The 23,721-nt window shown below is 35.7% G+C and overlaps 1 protein-coding gene across 1 annotated transcript; it reads right to left on the bottom strand.

The window, feature by feature from the left end:
• On the bottom strand, window positions 1-22,327 carry LIPJ (lipase family member J). The gene is made up of 10 exons (XM_086379275.1): window positions 22,245-22,327; window positions 19,182-19,293; window positions 18,313-18,433; window positions 13,942-14,140; window positions 13,333-13,442; window positions 11,692-11,828; window positions 11,173-11,319; window positions 5,949-6,020; window positions 1,319-1,390; window positions 1-234 (listed from the first exon to the last, which is right to left on the bottom strand). Exons 2-10 carry the CDS (start codon window positions 19,284-19,286, stop codon window positions 1-3), a joined length of 1,197 nt encoding a protein of 398 aa, XP_086235401.1. The 5' UTR covers window positions 19,287-19,293; window positions 22,245-22,327.
• Window positions 22,328-23,721: the final 1,394 nt, after the last annotated feature.

The following is a 23,721-nucleotide window of genomic DNA, read 5'->3' as shown; positions in this document are numbered from 1 at the left end:
TTATGGGTTGCCTTGGATAATATCAATGATCTCACTGTAAACTTGATGATATACATCTAATCCAAACAAAAAGTCTACATGATTATAGTAAGAAATAGTTTTATGGTAAATATGATTTGTGATTTCAGGAAGTAAAATTTTAACATCTTCAGGGTCAGCCAACAAGTCACTGTCACCACTCCAGGTTGCAGTTGGCACATTCATGCTTGTCACATTGTACAATGGAGAAGTTGTCTAAACGCAAATAAGTAAAAGTAAGAGTTTTCAAAGAGAATAATACATATGAAGTGTTAAAATTTAAAAATAAGCTTAATCTAAAATAGTTGTTATTAAGGAAGCAATGAGTATGAAAGAATATTATAATTTTTACTTATTAATAGAAATAAATCAGATACAAATTAAAACTAGAGTTTGTTCTGATTCAGAGTATCAAAATTTTCTTTGGCTTATATAACTGTCAATATCAGTTCAGTTCAGTTGCTCAGTCATGTCCGACTTTTTGCAACCCCATGGACTGCAGCATGCCAGGCTTCCCTGTCCATCACCAACTCCCAGAGTTTACTCAAACTCATGTCCATTGAGTTGGTGGTGCCATCCAAACATCTCATCCTCTGTTTGTCCCCTTCTCCTCCTGCCTTCAATCTTTCCCAGCATCAGGGTCTTTTCAAATGAGTCAGTATGTTTATTAGTAAATGATAAACATTGGCAGCCAAGTTCAATATGATTTTAATGAATTAGATCTTTATATTTTACCTCAAATGTTTACACAAGCAAACTACATCAGGCATTGGAGCTTAGCAAAGGCAGAAAAGTATGGTGGAGAAGCATAAATTTTGAAGTAGATAGACTTGGGTTCTAGTATTTCAAGACAACTGTCATTATACTCAGACAGTTTTTATCAGCTTCTCAGTAACTTCTACTTTTTCTAGTTAGTATATATGTTTGTCTTATCTTCCCAAACACAACAGTCTTAGGGTCAAGAACAATGGTATGCTTGCTTTTTATTTCTTATTTAACCAAGCTCAGAGCTATGCATATTATAAATACAGTATTTTTCCTCTTGAGGGATGATGAATTATTCTACTGCTTGTCAATTTCTCTAGACTTATCTAAGATATTTGTTGTTAAAATACGTAGAAGATATGGAAAAGTCACTTTGGTTGGAAATGAACATATGGGTCCAAATTAAGATAATCTTCATTTACTGATCCTCTTCACTGTACTACCATACTCTTGGGTTTCACAGATGAATCTTTAATAGTAAAAATCATTTCAATTGATCAGGGAGATAATTTTTAATTTATACATAATTATGTACCTGATTAAAATGAACCAAGTTCAGATCAGGACTGCCCCAGTCAAAAGCTTTCAAGTGACTAGAATTAAAAAGCTGAAAGAAAAATTTTAAAGTAAGACTATACTCATTTTTCCATTACAGTGGCAGCTGATATGAGTTAGGTATGCATTGCACAGAAAGCCCCTTTGTACTAAGTCTGTTAGTATTTGTGTAGGTGGGCTTCTTTGTTCCTCTCTTTCTATGCACAGGTTAAGAAATGGAAGAGCTAGGAGGTGGGGGGCAGGGAAATCTGCAGACAATAATTCTACCATCTTCATATAAATGCACATCTCCTGAAGGCCTTTTACCTTATTAAAGGGGCATGTGTGTTTGGATAACATTAGGCCTCCCCAGAAATTCTCTGCTGTATCTAAAGAGGTCTAGGACTAAGCGTGCTGGGACTAAGAGGACACTGCCCTAAAAATTATTGCTTCAAATAACAAAGATCAAGAGCATGTTCCAGAAGCCACCCCCTTCTTCACCCCTTAACACTTGCAGCTTCACCACCAGCTTTGAACCTATTAGGTCTAATCTGATTTTGACCGTTTCCCCCCGATTATGTTTTCATTTCAAGAAGACTAAGTTTCTCATGTTACTCATCTTCTCCAGTATGATAAAATGTCTACGTCTCTATATATCCCGTATTTTATCTCCTCCCAACACTCCCCAACTCTTAAAACTCTATCATCTATTATACCATCATCAACCTATACGTTAAAACTTGTCTCTGATTGTTAATCTGATTCTCCCTGAGAATACTTCTTTCCCTGCAGTTCCAAAATTGGCCAAGTTTACTTATGACATTAACATTTGTAAAATTTTGGTCAATTCTGAGACATTTTTAAATCTTATCCATGAGAAGCATTTGATTAGCTATTTATTCCCTTATCCTTGAGATCTTTTCTTCACTTAACTTCTAGAATAACATGATATCTTGGTCTTCATTATTTTTTTTTCATTGTTTTACTCAATGCTTCTTTTAAGCTTCCTCGGCAAATTTAGCCTCTCCTGCTGACCTCTAAATCTTTCCATGTCTCATCACTTAATCTTTACTCCTCTTTTCTTCTCTATTTATACTCAGTCTATTTGTTTTCTCATCCAGTCTCTTGGATTTAAACGTTATACACATTCAAAGTGTTTATCTTCTTTTATAAGTCTTTTCCAAATTCTAGACTCCTATCAGGCTCATGCTCAGTCGATTCAGGCACGTCTGACTTTTTGTGACCCTAAGGGTGTAGCCCATCAGGCTTCTCTGTCAATGGGATTCTCCAGGTAAGAATGCTGGAGAAGGTAGCCCTGCTGTCCTCCAGGGCATCTTTGCAACACAGGGATTGATGGCGTCTCCTGTGGCTCCTGCAGTGCAGGCGAATTCTTTACCACTGAACCACCAGAAAGCCCTCTAGACTTCTATACACAACTTATGCAAAATCAAGACTTAAATGTCTAAAACAACATCTCTGAAATAGAACATCTTATCTTTCCATCCATCATCAAACTTCTCCCTCTCCTTCAAAACTAATTTCATCTTTTCATTACTTAGTCCAAAAACTTTGGATCATCCAACATTCATTTCTTTTACTTCTCATATTTCCATGATTAAATTTTGTAGGCTCCAATTTCATGATATACACATGCATATTCAGAATCTAACAATTTTTATCACCTCTACTGGAAACATATCAGAGCAAGCTATCATCAATTCTCTTTTGCATTGCTGCAATAATCTGACTTTCTCATTGCTTATACTCTTGCTTCACTATAATCTATTCAACATAGAAGCTAAAAACATTCCTTAAAAGTGTTCAGTTCAAGTCATTCAGTCGTCTCCAACTCTGTGACCTCATGAACTGCAGCATGCCAGGTTTCCCTGTCCATCATGAACTCCCAGACCTTGTTCAAACTCATCCATCGAGTCAGTGATGCCAATAAACTGTCTCATCCTCTGTTGTCCCCTTTTCCTTGATTCATGGACCTAACTTTCCTGGTCCATTTTCAGCCTGTGCTTCATCCAGCCCTAATAAAGTTAGCCACTGTTCCCAGTGTTTCCCCATCTATTTGCCATGAAGTGATGGGACCATTTGCCATGATCTTAGTTTTCTGAATGTTGAGCTTTAAGCCAACTTTTTCATTCTCCACTTTCACTTTCATCAAGAGGCTTTTTAGTTCTTCTTCTTTCTGCCATAAGGGGTGGTGTCATCTGCATATCTGAGGTTATTGATATTTCTCCCAGCAATCTTGATTCCAGCTTATGCTTCATTCAGCCCAGTGTTTCTCATGATGTACTCTGCATAGAAGCTAAATAAGCAAGGTGACAATATACAGCCTTGATGTACTCCTTTACGCATTAAAATACAGTATTTATCTTTCTCTTTCTGACTCACTTTACTCTGTATAATAGGTTCTAGGTTCATCCACTTCATTAGAACTGACTCAAATGCATTTCTTTTTATGCTGAGTAATATTCCATTGCGCATATATACCACAACTTCTTTATCCATTCATCTGTCCATGGACATCCATGTTGCTTCCATGTTCTAGCTGTTGTAAATAGTGCTGCAGTGGAGAATGGGATACATATGTCTTTTTCAATTTTGGTTGTCTCAGGGTGTATGCTTAGGAGTGGGATTTCTGGGTCATATGGTGGTTTTATTCCTAGTTTTTTTAAGGAATCTCCATACCATCTTCCACAGTGGCTATATCAGTTTACATTCTCACCAACAGTGCAAGAGCTTTCACTTTTCTCCACACCCTCTCCAGCATTTATTGTTTGTAGACTTTTTGATGAGGGCCATTCTGACCGCTGTGAGGTGATATCTCATTGTAGTTTTGATTTGCACTTCTCTAATAATGAGCGATGTTGAGCATCTTTTAATGTGTTTGTTAGCCATCTATATGTCTTCTTTGGAGAAATGTCTGTTTAGGTCTTTTATCCAATTTTTGATTGGGCTGTTTGTCTTTCTGGTATTGAGTTGTATAAGCTACTTGTTTATATTGGAAATTAATCATTTGTCAGTTGTTTCATTTGCTATTATTTTCTCCCATTCTGAGGGTTGTATTTTCACTTTGCTTACAGTTTTCTTTGCTGTGCAAAAGCTTTCAGGTTTAATCAGGTCCCACTTGTTTACTTTGTTTTTATGTTCATTACTCTAGGAGGTGGTCGTAGAGGATCTTGCTTTGATTTATGTCATTGAGTGTTCTGCCTATGTTTTCCTCTAAGAGTTTTATAGTTTCTGGTCTTACATTTAGGTCTTTAATCCATTTTGAGTTTATCTTTGTGTGTGGTGTTAGAAAGTGTTCTAATTTCATTCTTTTACATGTGGCTGTCCAGTTTTCCCAGCACCATTTATTGAAGAGGCTGTCTTTGCCCCATTGTATATTCTTGCCTCCTTTGTCAAAAATAAGGAAACCATAGGTGCATGGGTTTATTTCTGGGCTTTTTCTGTCTTGTTCCATTGGTATATATTTCTGCTTCTGTGCCAGTACCATACTGTCTTGATGAGTGTAGCTTTGTAGTATAATCTGAAGTCAGGAAGGTTGATTCCTCCAGATTCATTCTTCTTTCTCAAATGCTTTGGCTATTCATGAGTCTTTTGTGTTTCTATGAATTGTGAAATTTTTTGTTCTAGTTCTGTGAAAAATGCCATTGGTGATTTGATAGGGATCACATTGAATCTGTAGATTGCATTTGGTAGTATAGTCATTTTCACAATATCGATTCTTCCTACCCAGGAACATGGAATACCTCTCCATCTGTTTATGTCATCTTTGATTTCTTTCATTAGTGTCTTATCAATACTAGTACACTTTAAATGTTTCTAGTGTTCATTAAATTTAAAGACACTCTCATAATCATTATCCTATTTAATTCTCATAGTTATTTTTGTTAGGTGAGAGCATGATTATTAATTCTATTTTTAGAATTAAAGAAACAGAATTCATAGAGATTTAATGACCTTATTTAATGTCCTACTGCCAGTAAGATTTAGAGAAAGAATTCAATATCTTGTATTTTGATCTCAAGCATATATATTCCTATTTTATCTCAGCTGTCAACATTAAGATGGCATTCATATGGAATTTTTCTTTATCAATATTCACTCAACAAATATTCTTGAGTATCTATTATATGCCACAAACTTAGTTTTGCAATAGATAACTGAACAAAACTTGGCCATGGTCTTCATAGAGTTCACAATTTACCGGAGGAGAAAGCATAATCTAGTGAGAGAGTAGGTATTGAGAGACGTCTGTTCTTGTCTTAGTTTTTTTGTTTGTTTTGTTTTTTAAGAAAAAGTTTTAAATATATGGGCAAATTAAATCATGAGCATAGCCTAGTTGATCCCTTGCCTACTGTTCTGAATGAACATTTTCTCATTTGTAAAATAGAAAATAACTGTACTGCTCTTATTGCTTAAACTGAGGATCTAACAGATTCTATTATTAACATATATTATAAACTTTTAAGAATCATACATATTTTTAATAATTTCAATGTATCCTTCTAAATTTATCATTCTATGGCAATGGCCATATCCCTAGAATGGTGACATAAGCTGCAAGTAGTTTAAATAAAATTTTACCAAAATGCACTGAAAAATGTATTTTAGTGTACCTGACTCCAGTGGACCATATTTTGAACAGATGTTCCTGCTGGGTTTTGTGACATGTACACATCCACACGACTCTGAGGGTTTAAAACATTATTTTTATTCTTCCAACCAGAAAAAACAATCTTTGATATTTATTAAACTAAAAAATTTCAAGGAAATTTAATTTATAATAAATAGTATTAATAAAACAAAATTACATTTTAATTAAATACATAAATGTTCTTATTAAATGTAAATTTTGCATTAATATAGAAGTTATTATTGGATTTCTAAGTTCTGAGGTCCATCACTTATACTGAAAACAATCAAAAGTGATGTAACACACACCTTTTGAAAGCACTGAAGAACTGAAAAGATAGAAAGAAAGTACCAGGACAAATGGGAGAGAAAAGACAGAGAATTTAAAAAGAAAAGCAGGACGCAGCTCGCGGCCGCCCCGGCAGGAGCTCCGAGGCAGGGCGGCTCCGCTCCGCCTCCGCCGCCGCCCCGCGCCCGCCCCCGGGAGGAGAGCCGCGGAGCGAGGGACGCGGTTTTAAAAAAATAAATAAATAAAAAATAAAAAGAAAAGCAATGTACTAAAGTCACTTAAGTTTATCTGCCAGTCCTAGAAAATTTAAAGTTTCATTTTAAGAAATCAGTTCAGTTTAGCCACTCAGTCATGTCCCCCTGGACTTCCTGTCCTAGAGAAGGGAATTGAAAACCACTTCAGTATTCTTGCAATGAAAACCCCATGAACAGTATGAAAGGCAAAAAGATAACTAGTTAAGGAGAGCAAAAATCAGCCCAGGACTTTTTGAGGACAGTGGGAAAGTTTAAAAAGAAATTCTTTCCATAATAAACTGGAGTCGCAAAGTTCTACACAACCCAAAGTAAAGCTTAATCAGATACAGCTGTGCTCATGCCAATCTGTAACCTAGATTTGCATTGCCTACATACTCCCTGGGAACCTCCGTCAGTGAATAAGATATATAAGGTCAATGTGATCCTTACTAAAATCTCAACAAATTATGTTTACAATACTGACAAACCACTTCCAAAGTTTTATGTAGAGAGACAAAAGATCCCAGAACAGCCAACACAATTATTAAAGGGAGGACTGACAAGACATAACCTCAAGACATTATTAATATAAAGCTACAGTAATCAAGACAAGGTAGTATTGGTGAAAGGGTGGACAGATAGATAAATAGAGCAGAATACAGAGCCCAGAAATAGACCCCTAGAAACACAGTTAATTGATCTTTGACAAAAAAACAAAGGCAATGTAATAGGAAAATGATAATCTTTTCATTAAATGGTGTTGAAACAACTGGATATCACATGGGGGAAAAAAAAAAAAAAGGAACCTAGACACAGACCTTACATCCTTCACAAAAAATGACTCAAAACAGACCATAGGTCTAAATGGGAAATGCTAAACTATAAAACTTCTAAAAGATAACACAGGAAAAAAACTAGACAACCTTGACTGTGGCAATGACTTTGCAGATACAGTACCAAAGGCACAATCCATGAAAGAAATAAGCTGAATTACAAGAACTGGACAAAGTCAAAATTCTGAGTTGTTTGATGACATATTTTCCAAATTACATTAATGAGAGTTTTTGCTACCTAATCTTCCTCATATGATAACTTCTTTTCAGTTTGCTGAGTGACATTGGCCAGATTCTAGACACTGCCTTTCTGCAAACTGCAAGATTCTCCTCTGGTTTTTCATACTGTCTACAGGAAGGAAATTTCAAGTCAGATCTTAATTTCCCAATCGATATTGATAGAATCAAGAGGACTGAATTAAAGGAAAAAAAGAACTGATTCAAACTCAACTATCACTCTTATAGTTCCCATATACACTGTGTGGGAATTTTTTCACTTCAAAATTTCCCAATCCTAGATAACTTCAGTTCAGTTCAGTTCAGTCGCTCAGTCATGTCCAACTCTTTGCAACCCCATGAATCGCAGCACGCCAGGCCTCTCTGTCCATCACCATCTCCCGGAGTTCAGCCAAACTCACGTCGATTGAGTTGGTGATGCCATCCAGCCATCCCATCCTCTATTGTCCCCTTCTCCTCCTGTCCCCAATCCCTCCCAGCATCAGAGTCTTTTCCAATGAGCCAACTCTTCGCATGAGGTGGCCAAAGTACTGGAGTTTCAGCTTTAGCATCATTCCTTCCAAAGAAATCCCAGGGCTGATCTCCTTTAGAATGGACTGGTTGGATCTCCTTGCAGTCCAAGGGATTCTCAAGAGTCTTCTCCAACACCACAGTTCAAAAGCATCAATTCTTTGGCGCTCAGCCTTCTTCACAGTCCAACTCTCACACCCATACATGACCACTGGAAAAACCATAGCCTTGACTACATGGACCTTTGTTGGCAAAGTAATGTCTCTGCTTTTGAATATGCTGTCTAGATTGGTCATAACTTTCCTTCAAAGGAGTAAGCATCTTTTAATTTCATGGCTGCAATCACCATCTGCAGTGATTTTGGAACCCAAAAAAATAAAGTCTGACACTGTTTCCACTGTTTCCCCATCTATTTCCCATGAAGTGATGGGACCAGATGCCATGATCTTTGTTTTTTGAATGTTGAGCTTTAAGCCAACTTTTTCACTCTCCTCTTTCAATTTTATCAAGAGGCTTTTTAGTTCCTCTTCACTTTCTGCCATAAGGGCGGTATCATCTGCATATCAGGTTATTGATATTTCTCCCGGCAATCTTGATTCCAGCTTGTGCTTCTTCCAGCTCAGCATTTCTCATGATGTACTCTGAATAGAAGTTAAATAAGCAGGGTGACAATATACAGCCTTGATGTACTCCTTTTCCTATTTGGACCCCGTCTGTTGTTCCATGTCCAGTTCTAACTGTTGCTTCCTGACCTGCATATAGGTTTCTCAAGAGGCAGGTCAGGTGGTCTGGTATTCCCATCTCTTTCAGAATTTTCCACAGTTCATTGTGATCCACACAGTCAAAGGCTTTGGCATAGTCAGTAAAGTAGAAATAGATGTTTTTTTCTGGAACTCTCTTGCTTTTTTGATGATCCAGCGGATGTTGGCAATTTGATCTCTGGTTCCTCTGCTTTTTCTAAAACCAGCTTGAACATCAGGAAGTTCACGGTTCACGTACTGCTGAAGCCTGGCTTGGAGAATTTTCAGCATTGCTTTACTAGCGTGTGAGATGAGTGCAATTGTGCGGTAGTTTGAGCATTCTTTGGCATTGCCTTTCTTTGGGATTGGAATGAAAACTGACCTTTTCCAGTCCTGTGGCCACTGCTGAGTTTTCCAAACTTGCTGGCATATTGAGTGCAGCACTTTCACAGCATCATCTTTCAGGATTTGAAATAATTCAGCTGGAATTCCATCACCTCCACTAGCTTTGTTCGTAGTGATGCTTTCTAAAGCCCACTTGACTTCACATTCCAGGATGTCTGGCTCTAGGTCAGTAATCACACCATCGTGATTATCTGGGTCGTGAAGATCTTTTTTGTACAGTTCTGTGTATTCTTGCCACCTCTTCTTAATATCTTCTGCTTCTGTTAGGTCCATACCATTTCTGTCCTTTATAGAGCCCATCTTTGCATGAAATGTTCCCTCGGTATCTCTAATTTTCTTGAAGAGATCTCTAGTCTTTCCCATTCTGTTGTTTTCCTCTATTTCTTTGCATTGATCGCTGAAGAAGGCTTTCTTATCTCTTCTTGCTATTCTTTGGAACTCTGCATTCAGACGCTTATATCTTTCCTTTTCTCCTTTGCTTTCCTCTTCTCTTCTTTTCACAGCTATTTGTAAGGCCTCCCCAGACAGCCATTTTGCCTTTTTACATTTCTTTTCCATGGGGATGGTCTTGATCCCTGTTTCCTGTACAATGTCACAAACCTCCGACCATAGTTCATCAGTCACTCTATCTATCAGATCTAGTCCCTTAAATCTATTTCTCACTTCCACTGTATAAAGGATTTGATTTAGGTCATACTTGAATGGCCTAGTGGTTTTCCCTACTTTCTTCAATTTCAGACTGAAATTGGCAATAAGGAGTTCATGTTCTGAGCCACACTACTAGATAACTTAGTACACAACTAATTGCAATTGATGACACTGTCAACTTTTGTCCCAGAAAGGAGACTCACAAATTTAAAGGCTAAGAAGTTAGAATATAAGCTTTCCTAATAGTCCACCTACAAAAGAATTCTCAAAGACACTATAATTACAAAAAAGACATCAATAGCCAAATACACTATCCAAGACATAGAATAACTCAGAAAGGCAAGCAGAAATAAAGATTATATTTAAGATGTTTCTAGACATTCTATGGTAGATATATAACACTAGATAGAAGAGTATAAGAGGCCTTTTAAAAAAGGTAATCTTCTATGACAGAAAATTATGCTTTTCATATCTTCGGGGAAAAGGGAGAGAATGGAGTTCTTTTCTTCTACTATGAAAAATATTAGTGTTTCTTTCAAATATCTGTAATTGTCTGAGACTTGCAATAAGACCTTCTTGAAGTTAAAAAAAAATCAATATATATCCTTGTGGTATGAAAATGTGCTTGGATATTAAGAGAACACCTATTTTCCTATGAACAGATACGTTGGTTCTCATTAAGAACTTTCTTAAAAGGCCCAGGAGCAAGAATCAATAAACTAGTCCAAATGCCACAAACAACTGCTTTTTTCAAATTTGGGTTTTTTAATTTAAAGTGCTGATAAATCCTTGCATCTTTAAGAGAATTTATATACAATCAATACAAATGGCCTTCTAATAGTAGCTTGAGTACCAGAAGAGTTTCCCACCCCAGAAATTTTGATGAATGCCAAAAGCATATAAGTTAATTGCCAGGCACCCTAATTATGGAAAAATCAAGTTAGTGGAAAAGTGTTAGGAATCAGGACATAAGAGGAAGAGTTATGTAAGATAGTGAATGGAAGACAACCTGAATACATGAAACCTCAGACAACTAACATCTAACTGCAAAGACTAATAAAGATAACTATAGCTATAGCTAGTCTCTATTCTTTATAGAGATCAAGACAAATATGGAAGTAAAAAAATCCCAGCATGCTAATACAAATTAGTTTCTTAATGTTGGTTCAGTCAGAAAATTAGAAAGGCTAAGAATCTAACTATAAGAATAAATGGGTAAAACATAAAAAGATACACAAAGCATAGAATAAGCACTATTAAAAGCTGCTTTCTAAAAATTGGCAAAATATATTTTAAATACAACTTGTTCTCACCGTATTTAAGTTCTTTAGGTCATATCCACTTATCATAAACAAGACATCACGGCAAATCTTACCAAAAATCTTCAGTGGACACAGCTTTGATCCAACAAATCTTTTAAAGGAGGTATTAGGTAAGAACTCTTTGCTGCCAGAAAAAAACTGTAAAATAAATTTATTCATGTTTGGAAGACTAAAACAATTTAATCAAAAATTGATGTGGTGAATTCACTATATTTATAACCAAATACATTATCTTACAGTTTAAAACATTTAAATTAAGGGATGAAATTTGAGCACAATATGTAGAGATGATTTGCTTAATGAATTTCTTACACAATGAGTCATCCAAAAGTATCATAAGTAAAATTCTATTCCTGTGTAGAAACAAAGGCAAGAATCCAGTGTAAATGAAGCCAAAAAATTAAAATCATACATGTGGCTGTGCAAACATAGCCAAGCCTTTTTATTTTGAAAGAAGAGAATCATTATCATGTTGGGTTGTCAGCTACAAGAAGGGAAGAAATAACACACCTTGATCAGTGACTTCCAGTTGTATGCCATTTTAATTAAAGGGCTTTTTGAGCATTTAATGGAAAAAGCTGGGGCTAAGGCAAAAAATACTCTGATTCTTTCAGCTATCTTTGGTATTGTGGAAAATGTTATGAAAGCTGAAAGAAAATAAGATATAAATGAACGATTCTTAATTACTATCATGTAAGAAATGACAGTGGTAATTTCAATAATTAATTTACTGATTCATTTCTTAATTTATCTATCAAAAGTTATTGACCTCCCATAATGAGACATGCATATTGATCACAACATAATGCTGATTATTAGGATCTAAAGCAAATGTGTAGATCGTAAATGAGGATAATTCAGCAATAAATCCGTTTTATAACACCATAGTTTTAAATCAGAAATATCTGCTATTATACATTAGTATAACTGGCAATGGCAAAAATGATGTAAGTGAATTTTTCAGATAGATGAATCTACTTTAGGTGAGAAATTCAATAAATATCTAATTGTTTTAATATTTACTTTTAATTAAAACTTTTCTTGAACAGAGGGTACTAAACACTTTATTTTATTGATAATTCAGAGTAATTAATATGACAAATAGAAGTTTTTCCTTTTTTGATAATTTATCAAGCTATGTAACTGCACATCCCCTCTATTTTTACTGGTTCTTTTTTCCTTGGGTTCTGAGAAGTCAAAGAAGCAAAGAATTATATATCATATCAAAGTGTGAGTCGATATACGCTCTTGCACATGACTCATTTTTTTCTTATTTGATTATTTCCTAAGAGTCTTGGTTCCATACAACTGAATAGCTGATGAAAATTTGGATTAAAATTCACACACGGTTAATAAATATCAGAGAAAAGGTCTATGAGAAATGGAATGAGATTGTTATTTGACATAATTTTTCTGGTAGAAAGTGGATGATTGCTATAGGAAATACTTAATACTCTTCAGTCTAGACGATAATGATGATGACCAATACCATCTAGATGACACTCTACAGTTTAGAAAAAACTCTTTTTAATATCAGGTTCTATTATAAAGTAGACTTTTCTGCTTCCCAAGTAGAAAGATTAAGTTTCATGGTACCATGGAAGAGAATTACATTAAGTTTTAGGGAATATGTTTCTGAAAGCAAAATTGATACACATTAGGTAGAAGTGTTAAGTATTATAAAGGGATGAAAGTTCTTTTCTAGTCATCTTTAAATATAGGGAGGATTTCTTCATCTTTGTTCATTTCTTAAGTTTAATGTGTCCTAAATGTAAAAATCCAAGCACCCTTTTAAAACTTCTTACTCATAAATGCCTATGCTTGATTTTTAAAAGAAAAATAATTATACAATTTCTATTTGTGGAATAAATGACAGCTATGACTTCATTGTGCTATTTAGATGGATATCCAGCTTTTATACATTGCAAACAAACAGAACTTTGTTTTTACAGTCAATTCTCTGTGACTAGAGAATACAATATAGAATTAAAACAGGATATAATCTTCCAGGGCACTGCTCTGTGATATATGTCTCACAGTCCTGCTTTGGTTCACTTACAGGTCTAGAAACTGACCTATATCCTTAAGAATGTATCTACAAACTTCAAAAGTGTAATAAAGTAATAGCAGCAACGATCTTTCTTGCCATACCAATGGTAGTGCCTTGTGAATGGCCTACATAAAATATTTGCTGTTGTTGGGTTTGCTTCACAATGAAATCAATGGAGGCTGGAAGGTCATATTTAGCCATCTCATCAAAGCTACAAAAGAAAAAAGAAAATAAAAATGTATATTCTACTAATGTTATGTTAACATTTGAAGATATTGATTAGCTAAATATATTTAAAGCATTTTTCAACTCTCCTTGGGTACTATCAATAAGTTAGATAATCTAATTTATCTATTGACTAGAGACTTCTGTGAGAACACAAAGTTAAGGAAATAAAATAGCCACAAGACAGTTTTATAAAGAAGGTGATTGTATATTCTAAGTGCAGTGAAGTAGACTAAATAGATAGGTTACAGAGTGAAAAAATAGAATAGGGTAGTCAGTAAAGCTTACTGCTTAAAAATGAGAAATAAGCTCAAAATCAAATAAGTACTCTTTAACTTTCCAGGTAAAATTTATATAAATTTTAATAGTCTATTGAGAGCCCTGAGTTGAGAAAAAAAGACTTATGTTTCATTTCATTTCATTCAAAAAGAAGAAAACGGTCCAATACACTTATACAACAAAATATTACTTGGTTTTTTCTGTACCTGAAAGCCCAGAATTCTTTGGAATTTGTTTTTAGGTACAAGTGTTTTCGGGACCAGGTAGTCCCTCTGCTGTTCCCCATCCACACATCATAACCAGCATCTGCCAGAAGGAAGCCTAGGCTGTTATTAGGAAGATTGGAAATCCAGCTGCTGGCAGATGTGAGCAAACCATGTTGCAAGTATACAACAAGTCTCTGAACTGGAAAAAATGTAGAAAATTTCTTTTAAAATATTGTAGTGTCTACATGAGTATCTGACCTCAAATTTAATCTTATAGGATAAAATTTTTTTAATTGTATAAATAGGGTAAGTTTTACATGTTTTAATTCCATTTTATGTCAGAGTTGTTCACTAATGAATTTCTCTCATATGACCAAGTGGGCAATTAGGTCATGGCACATACATAAACATGGGCTCTCCAGGTGCCACTAGTGGTAAAGAGATGGCCTGAGAATGCAGGAAAAGTAAAAGATGTGGGTTTGATCCCTGGGTCCAGGAGGTCTCCTGGAAGAGGGCATGGCAACCCGCTCCAGTATCCTTGCCTGGAGAATCCCCATGGACAGAAGAGCCAGGCAATAGTCCATAGAGTTGCAAAGAGTCAGTCATGACTAAAGCTACTTAGCCCACACATACTTAAACATACAAAATTTTAAGGACATAGAATATTCAAATATCACTTGGTAACTTGGGGACTCATTTAAATAGCATTGTTCAGTTCAGTTCAGCTCAGTTGCTCAGTCATGTCCGACTCTTTATGACCCCATGGACTGCCACACGCCAGGCCTCCATGTCCATCACCAATTCCCGGAGACTACTCAAACTCATGTCCATTGAGTCAGTGATGCCATCCAACCGTCTCATCCTCTGTTGCCCCCTTCTCCTCCTGCCTTCAATCTTTCCCAGCATCAGGGTCTTTTCCAATGAGTCAGCTCTTTGCATGAGGTGGCCAAAGTATTGGAGTTTCAGCTTCAATATCAGTCCTTCCAATGAACACCCAGGACTGATTTCCTTTAGGAAGGACTGGTTGGATCTCCTTGCAGTCCAAAGGACTCTCAAGAGTCTTCTCCAACACCATAGTTCAAAAGCAGCAATTCTTTGGTGCTCAGCTTTCTTTATAGTCCAACTCTCGCATCCATACATGACTACTGGAAAAACCATACCTTTGACTAGATGGACCTTTGTTAGCAAAGTAATGTCTCTACTTTTTAATATGCTGTCTAGGTTGGTCATAACTTTGCTTCCAAGGAGTAAGTGTCTTTTAATTTCATGGCTGCAGTCACAATCTGCAGTGATTTTGGAGCCCAAAAAATAAAGTCTGACACTGTTTCCACTGTTTCCCCATCTATTCCTATGAAATGATGGGACCAGATGCCTTGATCTTCATTTTCTGAATGTTGAGTTTTAAGCCAAGTTTTTCACTCTCTTCTTTAACTTTCATCAAGAGGCTCTTTAGTTCTTCTTCACTTTCTGCCATAAGGGTAGTGTCATCTATATATCTGAGGTTATTGATTCTTCTCCCAGCAATCTTGATTCCAGCTTGTGCTTCTTCCAGCCCAGCGTTTCTCATGATGTACTCTGCGTGTAAGTTAAATAAGCAGGGTGGCAATATACTGCCTTGACCTACTCCTTTTCCTATTTGGAACCAGTCTGTTGTTCCATGTCCAGTTCTAACTGTTGCTTCCTGACCTGCAAACAGGTTTCTCAAGAGGCAGGTCAGGTGGTCTGGTATTCCCATCTCTTTCAGAATTTTCCACAGTTTATTGTGATCCACACAGTCAAAGGCTTTGGCATAGTCAATAAAGCAGAAGTAGATGTTTTTCTGGAACTCTCTTGCTTTTTTGGTGATCCAGAAGATGTTGACAATTTGATCTCTGGTTCCTCTGTGTTTTCTAAATCCAACTTGAACATCTGGAAGTTCATGGTTCATGTATTGCTAAAGCCTGGCTTGGAGAATTTTGAGCATTACTTTGCTAGTGTGTGAGAAGAGTGCAATTGTGCAGTAGTTTGAGCATTCTTTGGCATTGCATTTCTTTGGGATTGGAATGAAAACTGACCTTTTCCAGTCCTGTGGCCACTGCTGAGTTTTCCAAATTTGCTGGCATATTGAATGCAGCACTTTCACAGCATCATCTTTTAGGATTTGGAATAGCTCAACTGGAATTCCATCACCTGCACCAGCTTTGTTCATAGAGATGCTTCCTAAGGCCCACTTGACTTTGCATTCCAGGATGTCTGGCTGTAGGTAAGTGATCACACCATCATGATTATCTGGGTCATGAAGATCTTTTTTGTACAGTTCTTCTGTGTATTCTTGCCACCTGTTCTTTAAATAGCATGTTACATAAGATATATTTTATATTATTACTCCACCTTTCTCACTTCATAAAATAATTTTATACTCACATTTTCACAGATATATTTAATATAGATTTTATCACTAGAACCATTGCTTTAATCACCAGTGTTTCCTGAGTTCTAATTTATACTTCCAAGGTTTTTGAGAAGCAGCAGCTTGAATAACATAATGTGTGCTCACTGATAACTTTGTTTTACTCCCCAAATTGCCCTTCACACATAATCCACATCATTATCATCATTACTGAATACAGGCATTGTAGCTAGAGTATTGAAAGAACCTTGCATATTATAGCACTTCAATGCTAAAATATTACATTTCCTGTGATGATACAGGAAAGTGATGAATGGTTTGTACAGACACTCTAACAGTGCAGACCAACCCTAGATCCGGAATAACTGGCCTTGATCATCATAGAGAGGTAGGGCTGCTGGGATAAATTGGGAAAACATATTTGGTATTGAAATGATACACATAGGCATCTTTTGTTACTCCCATGCCTTGTTTTAACTGTTAATGTGCAAGTATGGCAACTATGACATATTAGGGACATAGCGGCCCTTAGGGATAAAGGCCTGGTTTATCAAATAAAGAAAGACAGCCAAGAGGAAGAGAAATTTACAGTGGGTAGTGGAGAGAGGAATGTATGAATACCAGATATGGCATTAGGATTAAATGTAATAGCAGATGAAATAAACTTAATGTGAAAAACATGTAGCTCTGAGCAGTGCAAGTGGTACGTTTACTAGATTATTTTAGTGTCACACCTAGATTCCCTTTGTTAAGCAGCTGAATCATTCTCCAGCAATTGTGACTGGTGCTTCTGAAGGGTTCACTGTTGCCCCTTTCTCTGTGGAACTGCCCCCAGGCTAAGGGGAATTTCCTCAGGCAGACTTTATTTCTTTCTATGGATGTCCTTCTGGCAGTGACTAACTGATACAAGAATGCAAAACAGCTAGCTTCCTAACTTCAAGGTGGGACCGTGTCTGCAGGGCAATTCAGGATTCCTCTGAGACATCATTGTATTAGCTGAGTCTCATCCTTTCTTAGCTCCTTCCCCTGCCTTCCCGTCTTGTCCACATTATCTTCTCATGAAAGTATTCCAATCAATAAATTACATCCACCTATATCCTTGTTTCAGGACTGCTTCTAGAGAACTCTAAGGTACTTACTATATTTTAAAATTATCTTTAAGTCTTTTATTAGTGTTTGAAAAATTGAGTCAAACCCCGAGGAATGATTACAATAATTATGTCAAAATTTTCTGCCTAGTAGATGTGACCTCTATAAGGATCAAAAATTATATTGGTAGAGGCTACTCAAAATTAATGAATTTTCTCTGAAATGTACCATAATGTTCAAAATGAGAACTTGACAGAGTGTCCTAAAATATGAGAAACAATTTTTTCAAGGAAAAACAAGGAGAAAAGGAAAATTCTCCGGGTTTTTTTTTTGCAACAGACAAATAAGAAAAGTAGTCAGTATTGTGCTAGTAAGTGGTACATCTAGAATTATTAATATGACCCTAGTGACAAATTCTAGTGCGTTTTTCAGCGTCTTATTCTGCTGACAGTAGTGTATGTAGTACTGGAGTAAAGAGCCATGAGACTGCTACCAAACCTTTTTCTTTGCTATTATTAGAGGAGAGATTCATAGGCACAAAGAAAGAAATTTTTACCAACCATACTTCAAACCTACAGAATAAAGCTACTGTGTTTCAGAGCATTTCTAACCCCTCATTGAACAAAGAAAACTCTAGGTAATCAACATGTATGAGTATGGTGATCCACAAAGAAAACTTGGAAGGACCGTGTGTTCCACCATACTTTAAAACCACTCTGAACAGGAAGCTAAAGAGAGTCAGATTCTCTTTCTGGGGCATATGGAGATACGCATGAGAAGTTAACTGTTCACTTAATTTTTTTAAACCCTTTTCTTATTCTAAACTCACTGAGAAGAAATGGAGAAGTTAAGAGCTTCAGATAATCATCAGTTTATCTTGAACTGAGTGTTACCTGAATTGTTTTCACTGTTTGTTTTCCCATAGGGAATTCGATAAAGGCCAAGGATATAACCATCTTCAGTTGTAATATCATACTCTTCATCTGGGTAGCCCCAGTAGGAAATAATTTGACTCTAGATAAGGAAAAAGCAAACCTTTTAGAATAAGACTGTTAGTGAATTAATGTAAACTAATTAATCTAACCTAATCCCGTGGACAGAGGAGCCTGGCAGGCTATAATCCATGGGGTCACAAAGAGTAGGACATGACTAACTAACACACACAAACACACATTAATGTAATAATGAATCTTTGTATTCTCAATCTTAAGCCTATGTATTTTGTATTTTTTATTTTCACTAATTCAATGATTAATTCAGTAATAAATATTTACAAAACATCTACTAAGCATTAGTCTTCTACACCAGGGGTTCATAGATAAATAAAACAACAACAAAAAATTAAAACCCCTGCATTCAAGGACATATCTCAAGAACTAACCAATTATTTTTTTTCTGACTACTAATCATAGTTTTACCTATATACCAATATAAAATTTTAAAATGTTTACCCACAAGTGTTTGTTTGTTTATATATATAGCTAAGAATATATACATATGTGGAATTTGTTATGTAAATGCATATATAGAATAGAGAAATGATACGGTTATGCATATTTTCATTTCAGACACAGAATAAAGCAGAAACGGAAACTTAAAGCTATAGGATAGCAGATGAGGAATATTAGTTGACCCATATTCAAAATACATGAATGCAGAGGTATAAACTGACTGTAGATCTATTCAAATAAAACCCCTCAAAACTGAAGAGTAGCATTCCCCGTTACTTTATTAACTGAACATTTATGTCCTAGCAACTTACAATATTCATGCTTGCTTCAGGGTTCACAGATCTTTGTTTTCTAAACACACCATGAGTAGTTCCAAGAATTAGGATGAAAGACATCACCTTGAAAAGGTACCACATTGGGAATCTACACATAAAAAGAGATTTTAATAATATTAAAATTGCAGCAATTATTACTATTTGACTAAATAATTCTGTAAGGTAGGGAATATTACCATTTTCAGATGACAAAACAGAGGCTCTGAAAAATTAAATAAACCTGTCTAAGGATATACAATGTATAACTGGCAATCACGGTTCAGATTTAGGCCTGCTTAACTCCAAAATCCATGTTTTTCCAACTACTCTATTCTGTAGCACAAATTCCCTCTTTAAAGTCTTCTTAATAGTATTGCTTAGCTCAGTTTTAAGAGTTTTACTATATACTGCAGGTTAACTAATATAATTGATATAACTGATATAATAATACTCTTACCAGACTATTGTTTATTTAAAGTATGTTTATAGGTTTTTGGGTTTGGGAGAAGGAAAGGGGACTAATGTGAAGATTAGAAAGCTTGCCTAGCTTACATTCAGCCTCTCAGGGTTTGGAGTTTATTTTGTTTACAGAGATATGACTTTGAGTTTGAGTAACCAAGTTCTGGAAAGCCAGGACACGTAAATCATTTCTAGAAAACTTAGAAAGCAGGGAATCGCAGAGGTCACCATCTAGATTTTCTCCACAGACCTTGGTTTACCAATTTCATGAGCCTTGAAAATGAGCCAGACACTGTATCTGAAAGGATATTATGAGGCATTTTTAAAACTCCCAACTTCACAACTTATAAACTGTGTGACTTAAAGCAAGTTACTTATCCTCTCTGAGCATGTTTTCCTACTTAAAAAGTATGAATAATGCCTACTTCTCAGGTTTGCAATGGCACCCCACTCCAGTACTCTTGCCTGGAAAATCCCATGGACGGAGGAGCCTGGTGGGTTTCAGTCCATGGGGTCGCTAAGAGTCGGACACGACTGAACGACTTCACTTTCACAGGTTTGTTATAAAACTTAAATTTGATAAATGTGACATGATGCTTTTTTAATATAATACTTTATTTTCTTGGGCTCCAAAATTATTGTAGATGGTGTCTGCAGCCATGAAATTAAAAGACAGTTTCTCCCTGGAAGAAAAGCTATGACCAACCTAGACAGCATATTAAAAAGCAGAGATATTACTTTGTCGACAAAGTTTCATTTAGTCAAAGCTATGATTTTTCCAGTAGTCAAGTGTGGATGTGAGAGCTGGATCATAAAGAAAGCTTTTGAACTGTACTGTTGGAGTAGACTCTTGAGAGTCCCTTGGATTGCAAGGAGATCAAACCAGTCAATCCTAAAGGAAATCAGTCCTGAATATTCATTGGAAGGACTGATACTGAAGCTGAAACTCCAATACTTTGGCCACCTGATGCAAAGAACTGATTCACTGGAAAAGACCCTGATGCTAGGAAATATTGAAGGCAGGAGGAGAAGGGGAAGACAGAGGATGAGATGGTTGGATGGCATCACTGACGGGATGGATATGAGTTTGAGTAAGTTCTGGGAGTTGGTGATGGACAGGGAAGCCTGGCCTGCTGCAGTCCATGGGGCCACACACAGTTGGACAAGACTGAGCAACTGAACTGTAATATAATACTAGCCATATAACTAACATTTAATACATATTAGACCATCTTAAGAGAACAAACAAAACACTAGAAATTCAGAAAAATCATTTGCATGCAAATAATTGCTATATCTTATATGTTTGTTAAGCTAGTCTCCAGTGCAATATTTAATAACTTGGTACAAATTAGGTGGATACGAAATTGAAACTATTTATTACTTAAAGTTTCTTTTAATTTAAAGCTTTGATTTATGGAGACTGAACATATCACCTTTGGTCAGAGGTTTACATTATATTTGGTATAATATCTGTGCTTTTCACTGAAGGCAAAAAAGCAAATTTTAAAACAATATTATCAAACTTTTTACCAAAGAGAGAGAAATCTGCTAACTTAAGTGCATTAAAAAAAAGGCTATAACATTTGTAGTCACAACAGTGTTATACAAAGTGTTAATTAAACAGTGTTATGTAAAACGGCAAAAACAACAAAAAGTTCAGACTACTTTGTTGATACTGATAAATTCTGAGTTGATATTGATGTTACTAAGTTAACATGAGTTTTCAAATATACTTTGGACCTATGCAATTTTTATACTGGTATTCTGCTTAGAAGTTAAATCAATCCATCTAAAAATATTGGAAATAATTTTGTCAAAGTAGCTGAAAATATATAAGAAATATTACTTATTGATAGTCAATTCAGTTACTGAGACTTCAAAATATATTCAGAACAATTTGGGTACTTAAAACTACTCTTTCACGTATAAATTTTATGGAATCTAAACACATTAAATGTCTGATATAAATTTAGCTCTCAAATTGAAATTTTTTAGGAGTAAAAGGCACACCAATATTTAAAGGCTTAGTATGAAGGAGTTTTTAAATATATCAATGATTTTTTAAGTGCTTATGTTTTAAAATGATCATTTGAATACAGTGGACCACTATTTATTAAATTTATACAGATACCATAGAGTTAGATGTTGTTACTAAAATATCACTTTACCTGTAAAACCTAGTATCTAATCTAGTAATTACTATTACCTCAACTTTAGTCATTGACCATAATTTTTCATCTATGTTGGCTGGTTGGTGAAATACTATGTCATGAACTGGTGCTTTGCTTAGCGTAGGGGCAAACTTTTAAAAGATGATTTTAAAGATGGAAGCGTGACAGAAAACTGAGCTTTGTGCAAGAGTAATCCATTCAAGGTAGCCAATATCTTACATAATGATTTTTAAAGATTATCACACAGTTGGGAAAAGCACTTAAACAAAATTAAACCAAAAAGCTGCATTACTAATAGCACCCATCTGTAACGAAATAGAATTTTCTAAAAGTTGATTTGAGGATCAGTTTTCTTCAGTTTCTGCCATTAAAATCATTAGTTTGACTTTAGATATAACCCACAACAATAAAATACATTATGCCATACCTCTTTGTTCTTCTTGATTTTAGGTACCTAATAGATGTGTCTTCAAAGTAGTCAATCACATATTGTGCTCCTTTTGGCAAAGGTTGCTAAATATAATCACAGATAAGCTGAAAAAATAAAAATGAGAACATTTAATTTCAGTGCAAAAATCAAACCTGGCATTACATAAATTGGCAACAGAAACTACAACAAATTTTGAAAGAACACTGTTGATACTAATAAATGCTAAGTAGCTTTTCAAGTCACTGTCCCATACGCTACACTAAATACATTCACAAAAATACCCACAGAGGTGGTTAGTGGTAGTTTCCCACTAGTGCAGTTTTTTTAAAAATCAGAATTATTAAGACATAATTCTAACTCCCTAAAAGTGTTAAAATAGATTTCTGTTCTTCTGACTGGCAGTCACTGTAATAGCAGTAATGAGTAGTAAACACGCAGTCTATGATGGTATAAAGCAGTTCAAATATAGAAGCGACTGTCATATCATTATTGCTGGGTTTTGAAGATTTCTCCCTATGGAAAACATAAGCAAGTGCTCATTTCTTTCCCTAAAACATATAATAGGAAGAATAATATTGAAGTTTAGCTTAGGTTATTTAAAAATATATGTTGTAAACTCAAGAAAATCAAAAAACTTTTAAGAGGTACCAACAGTAAGTCAATAAAGAAGGTAAAACGGGTTAATAATAAATGCTGTTAGACCTTAAGAAGTAAAAGACTTTTTAAAAAATAAATGAAGAACAAATAAACACAGTAATAACACGGTAGATTTTAATCAACAATATAATAATCATTTGTGAAAGTGGCAGCCACTCAGTCGTGTCCGACTCTTTGCGACCTCATGGACTCATCCACGGAATTCTCCAGGCCAGAACACTGGAGTGGTAGCCTTTCCCTTCTCCAGAGGATCTTCCCAACCCAGGGATCTGAACCCAGGTCTCCCACATTGCATGTGGTTTCTTTACCAACTGAGCCAAAAGGGAAACCCAAGAACACTGGAGTGGGTAGCCTATCCATTCTCCAGGGGATCTTCCCAACCCAGGAATCGAAAAATCATTCATAAATGCTCTCTATATACTGGTTAAACACAGAAATTGTCAAATTGGATTAGAAAGCAAGACTTTACTCTGCAATGTTTATAAGAAAAGTGAAAGTGAAAGTCACTCAGACCTGTCAGACTCTTTGTGACCCCATGGACTATACAGTCCATGGAATTCTCCAGGCCAGAATACTGGAGAGGGTAGCCTTTCCCTTCTCCAGGGGATCTTCCCAACCCAGGGATCAAACCCAGGTCTCCCGCACTGGAGGTGGATTCTTTACCAGCTGAGCCACAAGGGGGGCCTATAAGAAACCTGCATTAAATACAGATTATTATTATCAATAGACAGGTTGAAGAGTAAAAGTGTAAAGCAAGATATGCCAAAAGAAAGCTGGACTAACTATGTTAATTTCAATTATAGTAGACTCAGAATAA

The sequence above is a fragment of the Bos grunniens genome, chromosome 26 (genome assembly GCF_055505025.1).
Source record: "Bos grunniens cultivar Pamir isolate PY7600 chromosome 26, Bosgru_T2T1.0, whole genome shotgun sequence".
In the NCBI taxonomy this organism is placed as follows: domain Eukaryota; kingdom Metazoa; phylum Chordata; class Mammalia; order Artiodactyla; family Bovidae; genus Bos; species Bos grunniens.
Note: the sequence above shows the minus strand (reverse complement) of the source record. Positions and strands in the feature narration are given on the sequence as shown.

What these genes read in the sequence shown, in the direction of transcription:
- LIPJ (XM_086379275.1), bottom strand. Translation starts at nt 19,286, where the DNA reads ATGTGGTACCTTTTCAAGGTGATGTCTTTCATCCTAATTCTTGGAACT. An exon ending in AAAGAATTCTGGGCTTTCAG is followed by an intron (nt 13,443 to 13,941) that starts GTACAGAAAAAA and finishes TTTCTTTTGTAG; the next exon opens with CTTTGATGAGATGGCTAAAT. An exon ending in TTCACAAGGCACTACCATTG is followed by an intron (nt 11,829 to 13,332) that starts GTATGGCAAGAA and finishes ATTTTCTTTCAG; the next exon opens with CTTTCATAACATTTTCCACA.